The 19,068-nt window shown below is 34.7% G+C and overlaps 1 protein-coding gene across 1 annotated transcript; it reads right to left on the reverse strand.

Annotated features, from left to right (window-relative positions):
• Window positions 1–2,827: 2,827 nt before the first annotated feature.
• On the reverse strand, window positions 2,828–18,251 carry LOC135116080 (E3 UFM1-protein ligase 1-like). The gene is made up of 12 exons (XM_064033324.1): window positions 18,007–18,251; window positions 15,671–15,816; window positions 15,159–15,400; window positions 14,759–14,948; window positions 14,416–14,565; window positions 13,577–13,752; window positions 12,740–12,958; window positions 11,322–11,813; window positions 6,247–6,387; window positions 5,616–5,782; window positions 4,438–4,649; window positions 2,828–3,895 (listed from the first exon to the last, which is right to left on the reverse strand). The coding sequence occupies exons 1-12, from the start codon at window positions 18,204–18,206 to the stop codon at window positions 3,750–3,752; spliced, it is 2,481 nt and encodes an 826-aa protein (XP_063889394.1). The 5' UTR covers window positions 18,207–18,251; the 3' UTR covers window positions 2,828–3,749.
• Window positions 18,252–19,068: the final 817 nt, after the last annotated feature.

Raw genomic sequence — 19,068 nt, forward strand, 5'->3', positions numbered from 1 at the left:
TAGTTACAAGCTGAAATAGAAAAAAAAAATATTTTGTAAACTTTTAACAGGACTATAAACCATTTTAAAGTCCACATATTTAACTTAACAAAATAAATGAATAAATAAAAAATAAAAAAAATCAATAAAATAAAAAAAATGGGAATTTTTTGAAACAATAAAGACTTAATTATAGCTTAAAAAAAAGGTCATTTACCAGGTAATGTAAAATTCAACAAAAAAAAAAAGCCTATATTTACATTAAAAAAAAAAAAAAACATCAGCAAGTTCAACATAATTTATGTACTTCATCAGAATCAAGAAAGACACTTTAAAAGCAATTAAATATTTTTTAAACCATAAAAAAAAAAACATACTACATAGGCCGAATAAAAGTTAAAATGTAAAAAAAATACAGCACTGACAGGCCCGGACAGGTAGACCATCATGGCAGCCTATGGCGGTGACCTCAGTCGAAAAGACAGCCCATATTTTGCCTCAATTATTCTTTCATCACACCAAGACCAGATAATGGCGGATAGATTTGAATGCGGTAAAATGTTTTTATTCTTGTAAAGTCAAAATGGGTTGTGTGTGTGTGAGAGTGTGTGAGTATGTGTTAAGTTTCCCATAAGCTCACACCTCTCCTGCCGCTCACACGTCCATCCCTCACCTGTCTCTCTGATATCCTTACTGGCTCCCAATGTTTTGCAGTTTCTCTCTTAAAAATGTGAAGCTACAACCAGTATGAGTGTGTGGGGTGTTGACTGCACCTTATATTTTTGCATTATTACAAGTTTATTTTAGGTAAGTCTATGTTTTCCTTCCAGCCAAAATTGTTGACCTTATTTTACTGATATGCGTTACCATAATCACTATGTGTTATCAAATTATTAAGTAACATGACACTTTATTTAGATTTTCGGAGCGGACATCAGCATCTTCGCATTGGAGATTGACCTACTTTAACCAATACACCCTACACTGCCAAAAAAAACTTGGAATTCACAGTATTTAATTTAAAAAGTGAAAGTCCTGGATATGTCCATATCATGCGGAACTAGTGAGTCACAGGTACTCAGAGGTTTCAAATATTCGATAAATAATAGATTATAAGACTACTGGTGATGTATTATATGCACTCACAATAAGTGATGATCATGCTTGCTCTGGTTGGGATATCAGCCCCATAGACCCTTTCACACACAAGTTTGAACAAAGATAATAGCAGGATGTGGAGCACAAGGTTCACTCCTGCACAGACAGACACTTTTGCACACGACACCACCTGAAGAGAGAGACTGGAGTGTGTCATCAGTAAGGAATGTACATGTACACAATTCTTGGTCATCAGTGACATCACTCTACAGATATACATATGAAACAGATAGTATGATCCCAGCTTAAACTCAGCATTTTCATCTTCCTATCCTTGTCTGTTCAACTGTTGTCATCACTTGCTCCCAAGTGGAAATGTTACTTGAGTTCAACCATAGACTTCCTTAAAAGATGTCAGCCCTAAAACTGTCTCTGTTTCCTGTACAGTAAATAATCCCCTATTATTTTTTCAGTGTAGTAGTAGACATTGAAAAAAATAAAATAAATAAAAAAATAAATAAATAAATAAAATGAATAAAGCTCATTTTGAACCATTTATAAAAAAATTGAAAACTACAGGTCAACAATTCTGCTGTAGCATCACCAAAGATGGTCTTATCCTTTATATCCTGTGTGTAAGGCATTTCCCACTTGCAAGATGCATAGCATTAAAACATATAATAGGTATGAATTATTTTCCTAGAGAAAATAAGCCATGTTTTGAAGCACTTCCTAAAACATATTTCACTTATATATCTTATTCACATTATCATAGCAAAAATATAGATACACCCCAGTTGTATAATCCCACATGTAATTGTTACTGATCTATGTACACCAAAAGTATACAATACCATACATACTGGCATATAATAAATGCAACAAGGCTGTACCATATGCTATATTTTCATAATATGAATAAGCAGGCACATAAATAATAATAAAAACAATCAAGCATCTTAGCTCACTTTGTGTCATTATATGTACTATTTTCAATGTTGTTGGAAAATTGCATTAACTATCTCTTTGTCAGATGTCTCCTTTTATCTACATAAATACTTGTAAGCTGATGTCTGACTCATCACTAACATGGTCACGTGATGAGTAAGAGCATTTATTGGTTTTATATACAGCTCTGTCTTATTATTCACCACAGTATGCAACAAAGATGTTATACAGGACTTCACAGTAAATACACCACACCATTAAACCTTGAATGTTATCTAGCTTATAATGGAGAGAGAGAGAGAGGAAAAAAAAAATAAATAAAAAAAAAAAAAATATATATATATATATATATATATATATATATATATATATATATATATATATATATATATATATATATATATATATATATATATATATATAAACTACAACCAAAAAATTAATATAAGAGCAAACTACACATTTAACCAAGAATATTGAAGATATTAAATATAAAATATGCAAATTATAGAAAACATTAGAAGGGAAACCAAAAGAATTGATTTGGATGAGGGGAAAAATCATTAAGAGTTCTGGTACAAAGATAAAACTCACTAATTCCTTGACTGAGAGATCACAACAACTAAAGAAAAGATGAAGCACCTACAGCATCACACTCATCATCTAAAAAAAAATGTTCAGCCAAAGATAATTTTTATGTGTACAGTAATGTTGCCTTAACACAGAATGATACTGACAGAGGTTTCTATATGGTAAGCATGATAGGACATGGCATAATTATCACTTCTTAACAAATGCTCTATTTCCTTTAGGTTTTATTAAGAGAAACAAGAATACTTTGCTAAACAAACATATGAGGATGTTTCATAACAATACTATTTGTAATATAAAACCATGTTAAGAAAAACATATGTAAGGCAAATATGGATGGAGGTTCTTGTGTATGTAAAATCAGAGTTGCTACCTTAACTGCTGAAAATGATTTATGGGTGTAAATAATTTTGTTACATGACTGGATTAAAATTGCCTGAAACCACACTTATTAAGGATCTAGGTTAATTTGGTTAAATTGGTTATCATGCTCAAACTATCACAGCCATAATCAATAAACACATTTGTGACATTTGATGTGGGAGGCAAATGAGAGAGACATTCTTACTACCATTCAATTAGAACACCAGAAAATGCACTGCCAGTCCCTTGTTTTTGTGAAGTTACCTAGGGCCTGGATTCAAGGCACTTATGATACCTCTAGCTGGTAAATCAAAGTGTAAGTCATTCTTCTACAGTTTTCATAAAGCTACACTCATTGACTCAATGCTACTTTTCAGTCACTTACATGTCAATGTGAAATCAAAAGCTGTCACTTAGCAGAGCACACTTTTTCTTTGAAGTGGTAGCTGTTCTAGGGGTAAAAGCATCTATTTTGGAGGGTTAAGTGAGCCAGCCCTCCACATAAGCCAAAATAAGTGGTACAGTGCGATCCCAAATTCTTGTTATTCATAATTTTCTGCATTATAAGTAAATGGCAATTTTTAGGCTTGATATAGGTGACTAAATCTAAAAAAGAAAAACAAACACCATACTCTATTCATAAAAGGGATGAAGTAAATCATGAAGATAACTACAGCCTGAAGATTATGTCAACTTAAAGAGCAAGGAGAAGCAAAATCCATAATAACAAAACCCTAACATACAGCACACAGTATTTGGAAGTTAAGCTATTATTCTTCTGTATTCTCACTGGCAGCTACTTTCTTGAAGGTGATTGCCACCTCCTTGACAGAAGGAGTGAGAGCTTCAAGTTGAAGTTTGACACCACAGTCATCATCTGCTTCATTCTTGCTCATCAGCGATTTAATTACTAGATCTGAAACAACCAAAAATTGATGTTATCATATGACAGCAATATAGTTTCTGTAATATGTAACACTTTTTGACAGCAGTTGGCCACTATAGAAACAAATCTGTGATTGTTACTCAAGCATATCTAGACTGAAAATTGGTAGCTTTTCTGATACTTAATTGTGACTTAAAGATACAACTGGTTCATAAGATAAAGCTATACCTTATCAAGATGCTCAACTCAGCCTTCTTTGCCTCTGAATCTGTCGTAGATCATTACTCATTTGTATAAAAGTCAAGCCCTACATTTACAAAAATCATTGCAGGTGTAGATGACAGCTTAGCAATTAAGTTAAATGTTCCCATTATATACTCTAATTTCTAGGTTCCTCCTCAGTTAAACATGTCACTTACACAGCATTCAAAACTTCCAAGGAACAGAGGCATAGTTCCTGAGCAAGCATTGTCTCTATGACTTAGTTTGTGAAAAAATCTAAGATGAAACACGCCAGCACTACACTCCCCTCTTTTATGATGAAATATCAATAACTTCTTTAATTAACTTACCTTGGTAATCATGGAGTACAGAAAATTTGTCTGTAGACATCTGTGTTTTCAAATATGCCAAGATGTGAGGCACAAACTTTCCTGAGGCATGAAGCATGTTGCCAGTGACTGTCTGAAAGAGGATCAAACATGCCAGGTGCAGGGTGAGGGGTGGATCAAGAGAGCCTTCTAGCTGTTCCAGCAAAGCAGCACGGTGACTGACCAAAACCTGCCTGTTGGAGGAGAAAAATCATGGAAACAAATGGTGAGAGACAGTATACTGGAAAAAAAAAACTTACACTAGTTTCTTTCAATCAGTAGCATATACTAAGCACAACTGAATCAGGAATTCACTTGTTTTGTTTATAATGAAGAGACAAATAATGATCATTCTCTTTTTAAAATATATACACAGCATAACAAAAGGAGAGACGATGCTCAGGGTGGCTTCTCAATAACAAGGAGTAAGCTTTTTAGTTTGGCAAAACAAATAAATTAACAAAAAACAAATAAAATAAATAAAAACAAATAAATATATACTACCTAAATACATAGATAAATAAAAGATAAAATAAACATTACATAGTGGTTATTTTATTATGACAAGATGCTATGCCATCTGATACAAGGCAGCACACAATATGTACAAAGATTAATAAACTAGTTCAGTGTTATAAGAGTAATGGGGGTGGATATGGTGGAGGCATATAAACAAGTAACAAGAAACTTACTACTACTCTTTAACAGTAAAATTTGAACTTTATCTTTGCACCTACATATCTAAAAAGAAAATTAATGAATAAAACAACTATTTACTTGTGCCAACTTTCTCCTGTGTAGTAATCTCTGAAATAAAAACTAAAAAAAATATCCAGTGACTTGATTATTATATTTTTAACATCTAAGGTGTTTTGTTTTCCCAGTCATGGGTTTAGTCCGTGGTGAGGGCTTCCTATGGGGAATTTATCCTTCCTTCAGATCAATTTCTCAGTGTTTCTATGAAATGCCTAAAGGAGAACATTACTCCTGAAGCTATTAGTAAATATTGCATCAGTTGTATCCCCACCTGGTATAAACCCATACTGTGTTGCATCTATGTCAGTTCTTTCCCTTATGCACTCACCCCAGTAATTTCATGCACTTACACACTTAGGCATTGCAATTTAATATCTCTATAACTTAGTAATGAAGTTTGTTACCGGTCTTTTTTGTTATCCTTCTTCTTCAGCATAATACCTGTGGCTGCAATTGCTGCATCCACATGCTCATAAAACTCCTCTAGACTGGATCCTGTAAGAGTCTTGTGAACCTTCACAAGAGCAGCATTGGTGTCTTCTGGGAGTTTGTGGATAATTTTCAGTCGGATCTATAAAAGAAAATATTTGAAATATAAGATGAATCCTAAATTTCTCCATCATTTGTAAGCCTTTACTTACCTTCCCAATGGAGTAATTATCAAATAAATGTAATCTTTTATGTGGAGCTTGTTTCATTATTAACACTTCAGTGGTTAGGTGTATGTCGCTGTACACAATATAAGATACCTTAACATGAAAGTCTGATCATTTAATTGAGTAAATGAATTTACAATAGAAAAGTAGCTGCTGCTCTTATTATTACTGTTGTTACCATTATTATAATTATCATTACAATTGTAATTTTATTATTACTATTACTATTGTCACTATTATTATTATTATTATTATTATTATTATTAATACTATTATTATCTTATTATTATTACTATTATTATTATCAATATTACTATTATTAATGATATCACTATGACTATCATTAATCTCTATTACTGTTTACACACAAGAAAATTACCTCAGGTGTAATGTCCTTATTTTCTGCAATGTCTATAAGGCTGTCATCAGCAAGATACAAAACCAGTTCATTGACCAGCTCTGTGCACTGTGTCTTCAGTAGATGTTTCTTCAGCTGCATTTGTTTCTCATCATCAAAAACCTGCATCAGAAGAAAAATAAAGTTATCTGTCCTAAAGATCCTGCCCTAACTTCAGGAACAGGCCCTCTGCCACACAAAACAAGTCCCATGTCACATTGGCAAATAGTGTTTAATGATGCTAATGCAAGTAACCAACAATTGAGATGTGAAATATGTAAGAAATCATAAAATACACATCTCTAACACAACAACTGAGATGAAAAGAAGTAAGTAGTGGTTTCACATCAAATGTATGTCCTCTATTTACTATATATATATATGTATATGTATATATATATATATATATATATATATATATATATATATATATATATATATATATATATATATATATATATATATATATATATATGGTTACCTCAGTTTTCAAACAAAAATTTTAACTTGTAACTGCTTCAGTTACTGTACCATAATTCAGTTTTTGAACAAAGTTTCTTGATTTCAAATACTAGACATAGTAAAAGCTGCCATTTATTACTAATTTATAGTCTCTACAAATATTTCCTTAATTTTTATATATATTTGGAGGAGAGACACAGAGGGTAAGACAGTAATTCAGCCTTTGAAATAAGTTAAATGTGATCCTGTTGAAGAACCTTGATGTAAAACAAACAAGGTTTGGGCCTCAGGAGTAATCCCAAGCTTCCTGTAACTCTCTTATGACCCATAATGCCATCACTAGTGCACAACTGCATTTTCCCAGTAGCTTTTCCAAGCAGCAAGATGTCTAAGTGTTATGATCACCTTCATTTTGGCAGTGAGTGGGTTGCTCCTCTCTGTGTCACTCTAAGGCTTCCCTCACTTGATTGGTGACAAAGAGAATGCCTGCATGGTCTAAAGAATATCTTTTGCTGAGTTTTGTATCACTAAGTTCATTCAATACACCCTTTCTGTTAAAAAAAAAAAAAAAAAAAAAAAAAAAAAAAAAAAGCTGGAGATATTGTGGAGCAGCCATCTTAACAGTGGGAGCATCAGTCATTACTCACTAAGACATAGTGAACAGGTGTCTAAGAATGGATTAATCTATTTTACACTGATTCCTATGGGAAAAATAGTTTTGGTATTCTAACATTTTGGATTTCGAACAGCATTCAAGAACGAATTAAGTTTAAAAACAGGTTCCAGTGTGTGTGTGTGTGTGTGTCTATATATATATATATATATACATATATATATATATATATATATATATATATATATATATATATATATATATATATATATATATATATATATATATATATATACTCGTATATATATATATATATAAGGAAAGTCATATATTCTTAGATATGGAAGATCATGTCATTCTAAGTAAGAAGTATTCTATGGTCAAAAGCTTTTAACACCATGGTTTATAAGTTACAATGCATCTTAATATGAATATGCTATGAATTGGCGAGAGGGAGGAAGGGAAGGAGAAGACAGCAAAGGCGAGTGTTGGCATCTTGAGGATGTTACCTGATTACACATCAAGGTTTTCATAAACAAAAATATAACTGAATTCAAGAATGCAACATATCATTGCAGTAAATAATAGCTAAAACATAACAAACTCCATATGGCAACAGCGATCAGCTGGATGATGTGGGACGGCCTGTGTGCAGCCATTTGCAATTAATGTGTGTTCATATTTAAATGTCCTATAATTTCTAACTATGGCATTAAAGCATCTGATCATAGATATATTTTTGACTTAGAATGCCTTGATCTTTCATTTCTGAGAATATATGACATTTCTCCCTGGACACCATATATATATATATATATATATATATATATATATATATATATATATATATATATATATATATATATATATATATATATATATATATATATATATATATATATATATATATATATTTTTTTATGTAGGAAGGATACTGGCCAAGGGCAACAAAAATCTAGTAAAAAAAAATGCCCACTGAAATGCCAGTCCCTTAAAAGGGTCAAAGCAGTGGTCAAAAATTGGTGGATAAGTGTCTTGAAACCTCCCTCTTGAAGGAATTCAAGTCATAGGAAGGTGGAAATACAGAAGCAGGCAAGGAGTTCCAGAGTTTACCAGAGAAAGGGATGAATGATTGAGAATACTGGTTAACTCTTGCGTTAGAGAGGTGGACAGAATAGGAGTGAGAGAAAGAAGAAAGTCTTGTGCAGCGAGGCCGCGGGAGGAGGGGAGGCATGCAGTTAGCAAGATCAGAAGAGCAGTTGGCATGAAAATAGCGGTAGAAGACAGCTAGATATGCAACATTGCGGCGGTGAGAGAGGGGCTGAAGACAGTCAGTTAGAGGAGAGGAGTTGATGAGACGAAAAGCTTTTGATTCCACCCTGTCTAGAACAGCAGTATGAGTGGAACCCCCCCAGACATGTGAAGCATGCTCCATACATGGACGGATAAGGCCCTTGTACAGAGTTAGCAGCCGGGGGGGTGAGAAAAACTGGCGGAGACGTCTCAGAACACCTAACTTCATAGAAGCTGTTTTAGCTAGAGATGAGATGTGAAGTTTCCAGTTCAGATTATAAGTAAAGGACAGACCAAGGATGTTCAGTGTAGAAGAGGGGGACAGTTGAGTGTCATTGAAGAAGAGAGGATAGTTGTCTGGAAGATTGTGTCGAGTTGATAGATGGAGGAATTGAGTTTTTGAGGCATTGAACAATACCAAGTTTGCTCTGCCCCAATCAGAAATTTTAGAAAGATCAGAAGTCAGGCGTTCTGTGGCTTCCCTGCGTGATATGTTTACCTCCTGAAGGGTTGGACGTCTATGAAAAGACGTGGAAAAGTGCAGGGTGGTATCATCAGCATAGGAGTGGATAGGACAAGAAGTTTGGTTTAGAAGATCATTAATGAATAATAAGAAGAGAGTGGGTGACAGGACAGAACCCTGAGGAACACCACTGTTAATAGATTTAGGAGAAGAACAGTGACCGTCTACCACAGCAGCAATAGAACGGTCAGAAAGGAAACTTGAGATGAAGTTACAGAGAGAAGGATAGAAACCGTAGGAGGGTAGTTTGGAAATCAAAGCTTTGTGCCAGACTATCAAAGGCTTTTGATATGTCCAAGGCAACAGCAAAAGTTTCACCAAAGTCTCTAAAAGAGGATGACCAAGACTCAGTAAGGAAAGCCAGAAGATCACCAGTAGAGCGGCCTTGACGGAACCCATACTGGTGATCAGATAGAAGGTTGTGAAGTGATAGATGTTTAAGAATCTTCCTGTTGAGGATAGATTCAAAAACTTTAGATAAGCAGGAAATTAAAGCAATAGGACGGTAGTTTGAAGGATTAGAGCGGTCACCCTTTTTAGGAACAGGTTGAATGTAGGCAAACTTCCAGCAAGAAGGAAAGGTAGATGTTGACAGACAGAGCTGAAAGAGTTTGACTAGGCAAGGTGCAAGCACGGAGGCACAGTTTCGGAGAACAATAGGAGGGACCCCATCAGGTCCATAAGCCTTCCGAGGGTTTAGGCCAGCGAGGGCATGGAAAACATCATTACGAAGAATTTTAATACGTGGCATGAAGTAGTCAGAGGGTGGAGGAGAGGGAGAAACAAGCCCAGAATCGTCCAAGGTAGAGTATATATATATATATATATATATATATATATATATATATATATATATATATATATATATATATATATATATATATATATATATATATATAAAGAAAATGTATCTAATGTGTTTGATACATTTAAAGCAAAACAAAATATGACCTTAGAGAGACAAAGACTAATTTAACTTTATAGATGAAAGCAAGGCAAGTGGACTAAGTGAGATATTTGATGAATAGTGAATGAATGTGGTAAGGAACCAAGTAAGCCACTAAACATAATACCACTTCAAGAATCAATACATAACAAGGAAAATTATCCAAGAGCTGGAAAAGAGCAAATAGTTATAATATTTAAAAAGAAACAGACAAGATTCTCTATACTACAAACCTGTATCATAAAGAAGGGTAATGTAGAAAATTCTGGAAAAAGAAGGGAAGATCGGGCCCAACAGTTCTCTGAGCTTTAATTGACATTATCCGAAAGATTATATCAAAGAATGTGATGAGTAGACTCTGGACTTTGGAGAGGAGAGAGAAAAAATCTTGACAGAATTTCTCACAATGCTTAGAAAGAAATTACAACATAAATGAGAAGTTTAAGGAAATTTGTTAAAATAGATGATGGATTTTCTAAAGGAAAGAAAGATAAGAAGAGTACTTAGATGAAAATACAGGAACAAATGGACTCTTCTTTTCTGGCTGCCTCTAAGAAGTTCAAAGAAAAAAGGCATCTGAGTTGCACACATTAAAGAGGAGCAATAAGATGAGTAGAAGCCAAGGTAGTATTACCTTGTGGGGTAATACTACTGACTAATAGGAACAGTGATTGTCTCAAACTATGAATCAGTTAAAAAACAACTTAAGAGAGAAGAGCAGCAGGACTGCCACTTGAAGTGAAAGAACATAAAATATGAATGACAAATTGAGTTATTTTCCCTGTAGAGTATGTATGTCTTCATGTATCTGTCTCTGATGTTTTATTGCCTTTGGGAGCATTGCATAACAGAAGAGCCTCCACCTTCCTTTACCCAAACATTCCCTCTTTGTTCAAATCCTTCCTCTTTACAACCGCCTCCTTCACATAATTATGTACTCCCATACCCTTTCCTTCCACCTTCCAACTGGGCTTCCTCTCCTGCTAGGATCCTCTTTTTCACTCATATACAAACTCTTCACTATTCAACTTCTCTATATGCCAAACCACTTAATAACATATGTCTTAATGTTGTACAAACCACTTAATAACATGTCTTAATGTTGTAATATGTCAAGTAGATGTCCCATAAGTCTTGAAAATTTGTGAATTTACTTCTACTTCAAAACCTGCTTCAAAACTTAAATTATGTCCATAATCCTTCAACTACCCTTCACATACCTTAATGCTTTTCTCTGACAACTTGATAGTGGTAAGCAGAGCTGATACTTTGTCTTGCAACTGCTGGTGAGTTTTCCTTCTTGCATCACCTCCTACAGCAACAGTTGCCATAAACACTGATTTGGCAATCTCCTGAAACTGCTTGGTTAGGGGGTTATGCAAGTGGCTGGTTAGCTCCTCCACTAGTTCTTCGGGACAATCAACTAATTCTGAGAAATTAGTAATTTCAGTCTGCATGTCATCAACAGAAAGGAACTCTACAGCAGGAGATTCTCCGGCACCAGTGCCTTTCTGATGGTCATCATCAGAATCAGATTCATGAGCACCCCCACCTCCTTTTCTTCCTCTGCCTTTGTTTTTTGTTGCTTTAGTTTTAGTTTCTCTTCCCTGTGTACCTCCACCAGACTTGCCAGAAGCTGCTTTTTTACGACGATCTTCTTTCTTGTTTTTGCCAAAATCTTCTTCATGTTGTTTGACCTTTCCAGTAGCAACCTTGAGGAAAATGTTCATTTTGTCAGCACATATGCACATAGATAGCTAATGAATGGTATGGCATATACTATATATATATATATATATATATATATATATATATATATATATATATATATATATATATATATATATATATATATATATACATATATATATATATATAGTATTTGCACCGGTTACTCCAAAAATCTCCCAATTTCCATACCACTCTCCTATTCAAATTGTGTGCAACTTGACATGACTAGCTAGAATCTGTGTTATTTTAATGAAAACAGGCCAAGGGGAGTTTAGAATAGGTAGAATAGCAAAAAAGGAGAAGGGAAGGCAAAGTAAATATTAAAACCTATAGGAGAGGAGAGCGAAGAACAATGAGACAAAGGAAGAGTCTCTAGTGTCATGGAGCCATCTTGTCATTGTTATAACTTTTATTCTCTAGTAAGCACTTCTTGGACACTTAATTTTAGCCAAAAATTCTTCAAAATTCAGAGTGGAAACTGAACATATTATCACTAATATCTTGGGCTGAGGAAGCTGAAGGGACAACAGTATGTCTATGGAGGGACAAAGAGTTAGGAGACTTAGGAGTAGTGCTGATGTGAATAGTCAGAAGGATGGGGCAAGTGTCATTAGTGTCCCACCCACAGAGTCTCAAACTTAAAGAAAAAATCTGATCCTGGTGTGCTTTGGTCAAAAGAGATAAAACCTAAGACTTCTATTTGGTTGTCTTGTCCAGTCCTGACACCAGAGAATCCCTCCTCAGATGATGAAATAAATTAATTTCATATGCTGAACTGCAAAACTTATCTGATTATAGTAAGATTTGGCTAACTGTTAGTATATAGAATGCATACTCGTATGAAAATACCTAGTTGTAAAGATGAGACTGCTGATTATAATTAAAACCTTATAGTTTGAAAACATACTTGTTTTTTAAATGCTCCCTTTTCAACCACTTCCTTGGCTTTTTTGGGCATCATCTGCTGTAAATGGTTGGAGAGTTTAGTCAGCAGCTGGTCACTGACAACAATAGTATCAGAGAAGACCTTTGCGTGGGCTGTAGATTTTTTGTCTTGTCTCCGTTTCAAGGCAATGTCCACAAGCTGGTGACCCACGTCTGGACTAAACACTGTAGGTAACAGTGGCTGAAAAAATATACATTATTTTCAATCATAAAAAAAGAGAGAGAGAGAGAGAGAGAGAGAGAGAGAGAGAGAGAGAGAGAGAGAGAGAGAGAGAGAGAGAGAGAGAGAGAGAGAGAGAGAGAGAGAGAGAGAGAGAGAGAGAGATTTTGAAAATATTCAAAAGTACCTGATATACATGAAAATCATACACATGCAGTTAGATACAAAATTAGTTTTATGATTACCTGGAGCTTAGGTTTTTTACTAAAGGAAACAGTACAGAAATTTTACATATCAAGTTACCACCACCATCATCAGCAGCAGTAAGCATACTTTAGACAGTTACATGGTTTTAAGACTTGACGAAGCCTACATGTGGGCTCTCTCCTCTTCTGACCAAAACCAAGGAGTGGTGGTACCAACTGTATTGTAAACAGCTGAAATGAGGAACATGAATGTAAGAGAGAAGAGGAGATTGGATGTAATGAAGATGAGGTAGTGGCAAAAAGTCAACTATCCTGCAGTACAGTTGCAAAAGCAATATCCCCAAACACCATTAGAATGGAGAATATCTAACCTTTATTATGATCAGATCAGTTCATCACTACAACTAAGTTAGACATAAAATTTCATACTTACATAAATATCCACCCAGCTGCCAGACACCAGAGCATCATCAATGGCAGCATCTATCTGATCAATAAGGCTTGGCCCCACACACACGTTTCCTACAAAGGTCAGATCCTCATCTTTAAAGCGGCGGCGGATGTGGCTCTCAGGGTCACTGATATCCAAGCGGCGGAGAGCTTCAAAATCTGTTGTACAAATAAAGAATATCAGGCTGGTAACAGCATGATTAGATGAAAATAATGTTGTAGGATGATGGGAATGTCATACTTGCTTTTTCTTTCCTACTCACTCAGTCATAACAAATAAATACTAATTAAGCCAGACTACACTGGCAATGCACAAATATATCTGAACAAAAAAGTTTCAGCTCAAGAAGAATGTAAGTGTTTTCACAAAGCTGTATTCTTCTAAGCATATCAACAGCAGAGTTCCATGCCATTCTGTTTTCAATTGTGCCATCAACAACTGGTAAGACCATTGGTGATGTGAGGCTCATGTCACCACAGGAACACATAGAAGTTTGAAAGTGAAAAAACATGAAACTACAGCTGAGTGCCACTGATGAAATATTATGGACTGGGAGCTGGATGCTGTTAATATCCAATGTGCCTTTGGCTGAATCATCTAAAATAAAATAAGAGTTACTACCATATATACTTTCCTTAAATACATCACAACACGGCAATTACAAGTTCAGTACAGTCCAAAAACTCAAAATTTTATATACGTTACACATCATAAAATACAAAAGATTGCAGCACAAATCTACCCAATGTCAATTTCAGTAAAAGTAATACATTTTAAGGTATTTCTTCCTTATACACTTATTTTGAAAACATTACACTTACCAAGATATCCATTTTGTTTCAGGAAATTATCCACCCACTCATTCTGTGTGCGGGAGTATATGCTGGGTATGTACATGGCCCTGTGTACTTGACGACCTCCACTGAGAACTCCAGGCACTCGGCCACTGAGGATCAGCTTCTCTGCCACACCTGGGATTTTAATATCATTACAGTTCTGAAGCACAACAATGAAATAGTAATAAAATTGAATGATAATCTATAGTTCAATATATAGCACCTGAAATACATACATTACCAAAATGAAAATAAATGATTTGACAACAAACTGTACCTCTAAAGACCTATACCAAGAAAAAGAACTAAAATACTCCACAATACATACTGAAGAATAATCTCTGTTGGAATCCATGTTGAGCAAGAATAGCTGACACCTGTGTAGGCCTGGTGATGGCACTCAATACTCCTCTAATGTGAGCCTTGTGTCTGGCTACAAAAGCATCAGTAAATATGACTGTTGGGTCATTGGTATCTTGTTGTCCTTGTATAATGGTTCCAAGCCTTTCCACAATGACCTGTTAATGAAAAAAAAAAAATAATAATAATAATAAATAATAACAATAATAATAATAATAATTAAAAAAATAAATATATAAACAAATAGGTAGATAAGTAAATAATAAATGGCTTTTCCTCTTGTTTTTGCCTAACCAGCAAAAGCAGATTACCTGTATCAGTAAATATAAACTCAGTGTTTCAGCACAATAAATCAATGACATACTCACTTCCAACATAAAATCTCCAGGCAATTCATAATGTTTAACAAGTTCTGCAATTGTGGTTGAGCCATCTTGCTGGAGCTTTTCATTGATCTCCTCAGCAATAGAATCCAGATAGTCTTTGCTGATTAGCTGACCCAACACAAAACAAAGGCTGGAGTCTGAGTGGGCAAGCAGGGAGGCACGCTTCTCTATCACACTGTGATCAACACACAGTGTATCTACCAAATCAACCAAATTCACCCTTCCTGTAAATGAGATGTTTTTAAGATAACCTGTCAGTTTCATAATTTGAAGCAGATTGCACCTGCATAGAGTCTTATACTAGTCACATTGTATTTTTCAAACAACATAAAGAACCATGACTGTTTTGTTATGCTGTATATGTCAATATATATATATATATATATATATATATATATATATATATATATATATATATATATATATATATATATATATATATATATATATATATATATATATATATATATAATAAGTATAAACAACAAACAAACCTCCATGAAGGAAAACTTCATCCTGAATCTCTCTTGACAGTTGTGCAGGGGTGATGTACTCTTTACCATCATTTGTATGGTAAACATCTAATAATCCCAATTCACCTAATTTGCTGATTATTTCAACAAAGTTGCGCTCTGACAACCTGGAAAATATTTCTGATAAAGCGAAATCTAACACAAAAGTCTTTGTGTATATAACAAAGTTGCACTTTGCCAGCCTAGAAAATATATGTTTTTGCACTACATATGTAAAGCAACAGTTCTCCAGTCTGAAAGATAACTAAATTTAAATCAGAAAATCTCCATATGTTAAGGATTTACTGCATCACTGAAGTGACTTATCTTTGACTGGCAGGTTATGCAGAAAACCCTTTCTATCTTGGCCAAACAATGAGATCCTTGATAAGCAATGTTTTATATGGATATAAGATGCTTTTATGAATTAAGAGTAATAACACTTTTATGATATCTGGGAACATTATTATTCAACCATTTCTCCATAATTAAATCTAATCTGTATCTGAAATTAATAATAATAAAAAAATAAATAAATAAATAAATAAAAACTGACTACCTGATTTGAAAGAAAGTTAACTGTAAAAACTTAATCAAATACTATAGGAAAATCTTCCACTGAGCAATCAATTACCACAGGTGACATCTGGGCACCTTATGTGGATACTCAAGGCCATAGGTTCAAGCTCACATATGTATACAGCTCTGTTGACAGTATACCTCATTACTTTTCTCTTCCATGTCACTCTATAGAATATTTGCCTGATGCTATTTTAGATTTCATACATGTATTTCAATACACTCTCTAAACAGTCCTTGGGGAAAGTTATACACAACTTCCCCAAGTAGCCATCTTTCATCTCTATCCTGCATTTGCTCTACACTTTGCTGCTTGATATGCTTATGTCTTTTATGTCTTCCCATTGCTGTACAGTATGGTAGCATCTTCATGATAAACAGGATACACCTTCCAGCTGACATTCTGTGCATGTTCATGCTCAAGATTAACTGCTATTTTACCACGTATATAGTATGGCTGCCTGAGAAACCCCTATCTATAAACTATCTTACATTCCAGAGCCTGTCCTCAAATGACCTGACTAGCTAGGATTGCCAACCAGGTGAGTAAACCTAAATCAACAGAAAAACATTTGGGACACAAGATATCGATCAGAAAGATGAAACCACAAATTGAACTAATCATCTTTAGCATGTATAACGTCCCTGCAGATCAAAGGCTTCCCCCAGTGATTGAAGAGTGATATGGCAGACAGGTATTATTTCCATATATAGCTGTCCCCAGATCCTAAATTTTTGTCCATCTTATCATAAAGACTTCTTCATTCTGAGTTTTTTGATAAATAACTATGAGTAAATTTGGAAATACTCATAATATTTAATTCCTAATATTTAAGGGGGCTCACAATTCATTACATTAGCATTGATTTAACATGATAATAACCTTGACAGTTCAATTATTAGACTGTGAAATGACAGTTTGTGTTTGCCTCTTTGTAAACTACTTCTGGCAGCCTGTCACAGTGTGCTAGCGTCCCCTAGTGATGCAGTCAGTCGGCAGTGCCCTGCCACAATGCTCAGACGTGCAGCTGTCGTCCACTACCCTGTACAGTCCAGTCTTACCAATATACTGCAATCTTCACTAATGTCTCCTTTGCACACAGAACACATTGTGGCAGTGGTGATTCCTTTGTATGTGGAACAAGTTTGGGGAATATGAGATATTAAATGACTGAATCCAGCTGAGGTACTCCAAGTTACAAACCTGACTGCTAGATATGTGTTAAACATATTATGTCAGCATCATTTTAATAAAAGGTGATTCTGCTGAAAAATGTTAACATTTCTATTCAAAACGCACTGAAATCTACCACAACAAAATGGCTTCATCTCATAATTAGTAAGCTGTGAGGAGGCCACAGTACCAACAAATAACCATCTGATATTGCAATGACTTATGGACGGATGTTAGAAACTTATGCTGGTGGGAGGAGGGCTTGTTCCTCTTCCCACCTCCTAAGAGATTATTATGTGGTTTGGTGTTGACCCTTGTCAACCCTTTGGGTATTTGCTTGTATACTGAGAAGAAAAGGGGGATGAATTAGACGTTGTTATTTACCAAACCAACTCAGTCATTAAGTTAAAGCAGACTCTACAGTGATCCTGGTGCGTCAAACAACAAATATATTGCCACTCAAATGAACATAACGAAGATCCTGAGTTACCAGCTGGCATACAGCTCAATCCCATCGTAATATATATACATCATGTTTTGAATATATAACACACTTTTGTCTTACTTTTGGAGTGTTGAAGCAAACTGGGCTCGCTGAAGATCAGCGGCCAGACGTTTCACCTCTTCCCAATCAGCTGATGACATGATAGCACTGTCACTGTCCAACAGACTGATGGACAACGAGTGCTGACGGTGAAGTGTTGGGGTTGTGAGCGATCTTGATGATCTTGATCTTGACGATTTTGTTTCCTTGAGCTTATTCATCGACCCTGCCTATTATTTTCTTACATATTTCAGATTTTCACCTCGAAACCATGTAATAGACTCTAATATAAAGACCAAGATTTTTTAAGATTTTTTTTTTCTTTTAAGATTCTATTGATATTTTAATCAAGATTTTGCATCATCAGTAGGAAAAACATCCATAAGAACCTAATGATTTCTGTCACTTTAAAAATATTTGTCATGCGCTATACAAAGCTTTCCATTACATGTGGCTGATGCTTAACCCGACATTTTCAGTTTATCACTTCTTTCTCTCTGTTAATTATTACTGTATTTTCTTTAAATATTCTGCTCCCTCTTGATTTTCAAAATTTATATAACATACCGTCTATCATCTGATCTGCATATTCTACGTATGGTTAATACACCTTCCCTCTCATTTCCCTTTTGTACTTATAACTTAAACAAAACCAGTCCTGCCTAATTGACATCTAGATATGTGCTGACCTCCTCATAAATCTTTCGCTGAAATGCTGATGATGATTCAGGCTAATCTTCATTCAGTAAGTCTGTCTTCCAGATTTTCCTCAAATTTTATTTTTACTCACCTCCACCTATTCCATGTTTCAATTTTCTTTTCCCAGCTTTTCCCTCCTCATACCTTCCCTACCTCAAGCAAGATTTTATGTACAAGTTTCTTTTTCTAATTACCTTTTCCAATGACCGCATACATCTACACTCCACCATGATTTTTCTAACCATATAATTTGTTTGTCTTCACTATGGATTGTAGTACAGTAATAAGTAACTGTATATACTGCACATATGCCAATCTTATTCTCATGGGCTTTATCTCCACCGAGAAGACTCAAATTTCCCTTACACTGGCCACTAACATATG

Source organism: Scylla paramamosain, chromosome 1, assembly GCF_035594125.1.
Source record: "Scylla paramamosain isolate STU-SP2022 chromosome 1, ASM3559412v1, whole genome shotgun sequence".
In the NCBI taxonomy this organism is placed as follows: domain Eukaryota; kingdom Metazoa; phylum Arthropoda; class Malacostraca; order Decapoda; family Portunidae; genus Scylla; species Scylla paramamosain.

Excerpts from the sequence above, each read along its gene's own strand:
- LOC135116080 (XM_064033324.1), bottom strand. The coding sequence starts at position 18,206 with ATGAATAAGCTCAAGGAAACAAAATCGTCAAGATCAAGATCATCAAGA. Across the intron at positions 13,753-14,415 it reads GAAACAAAATGGATATCTTG|ATTTTGAAGCTCTCCGCCGC; the intron begins GTAAGTGTAATG and ends TTTGTACAACAG. Across the intron at positions 11,814-12,739 it reads AGGGAGCATTTAAAAAACAA|GTTGCTACTGGAAAGGTCAA; the intron begins GTATGTTTTCAA and ends ATTTTCCTCAAG.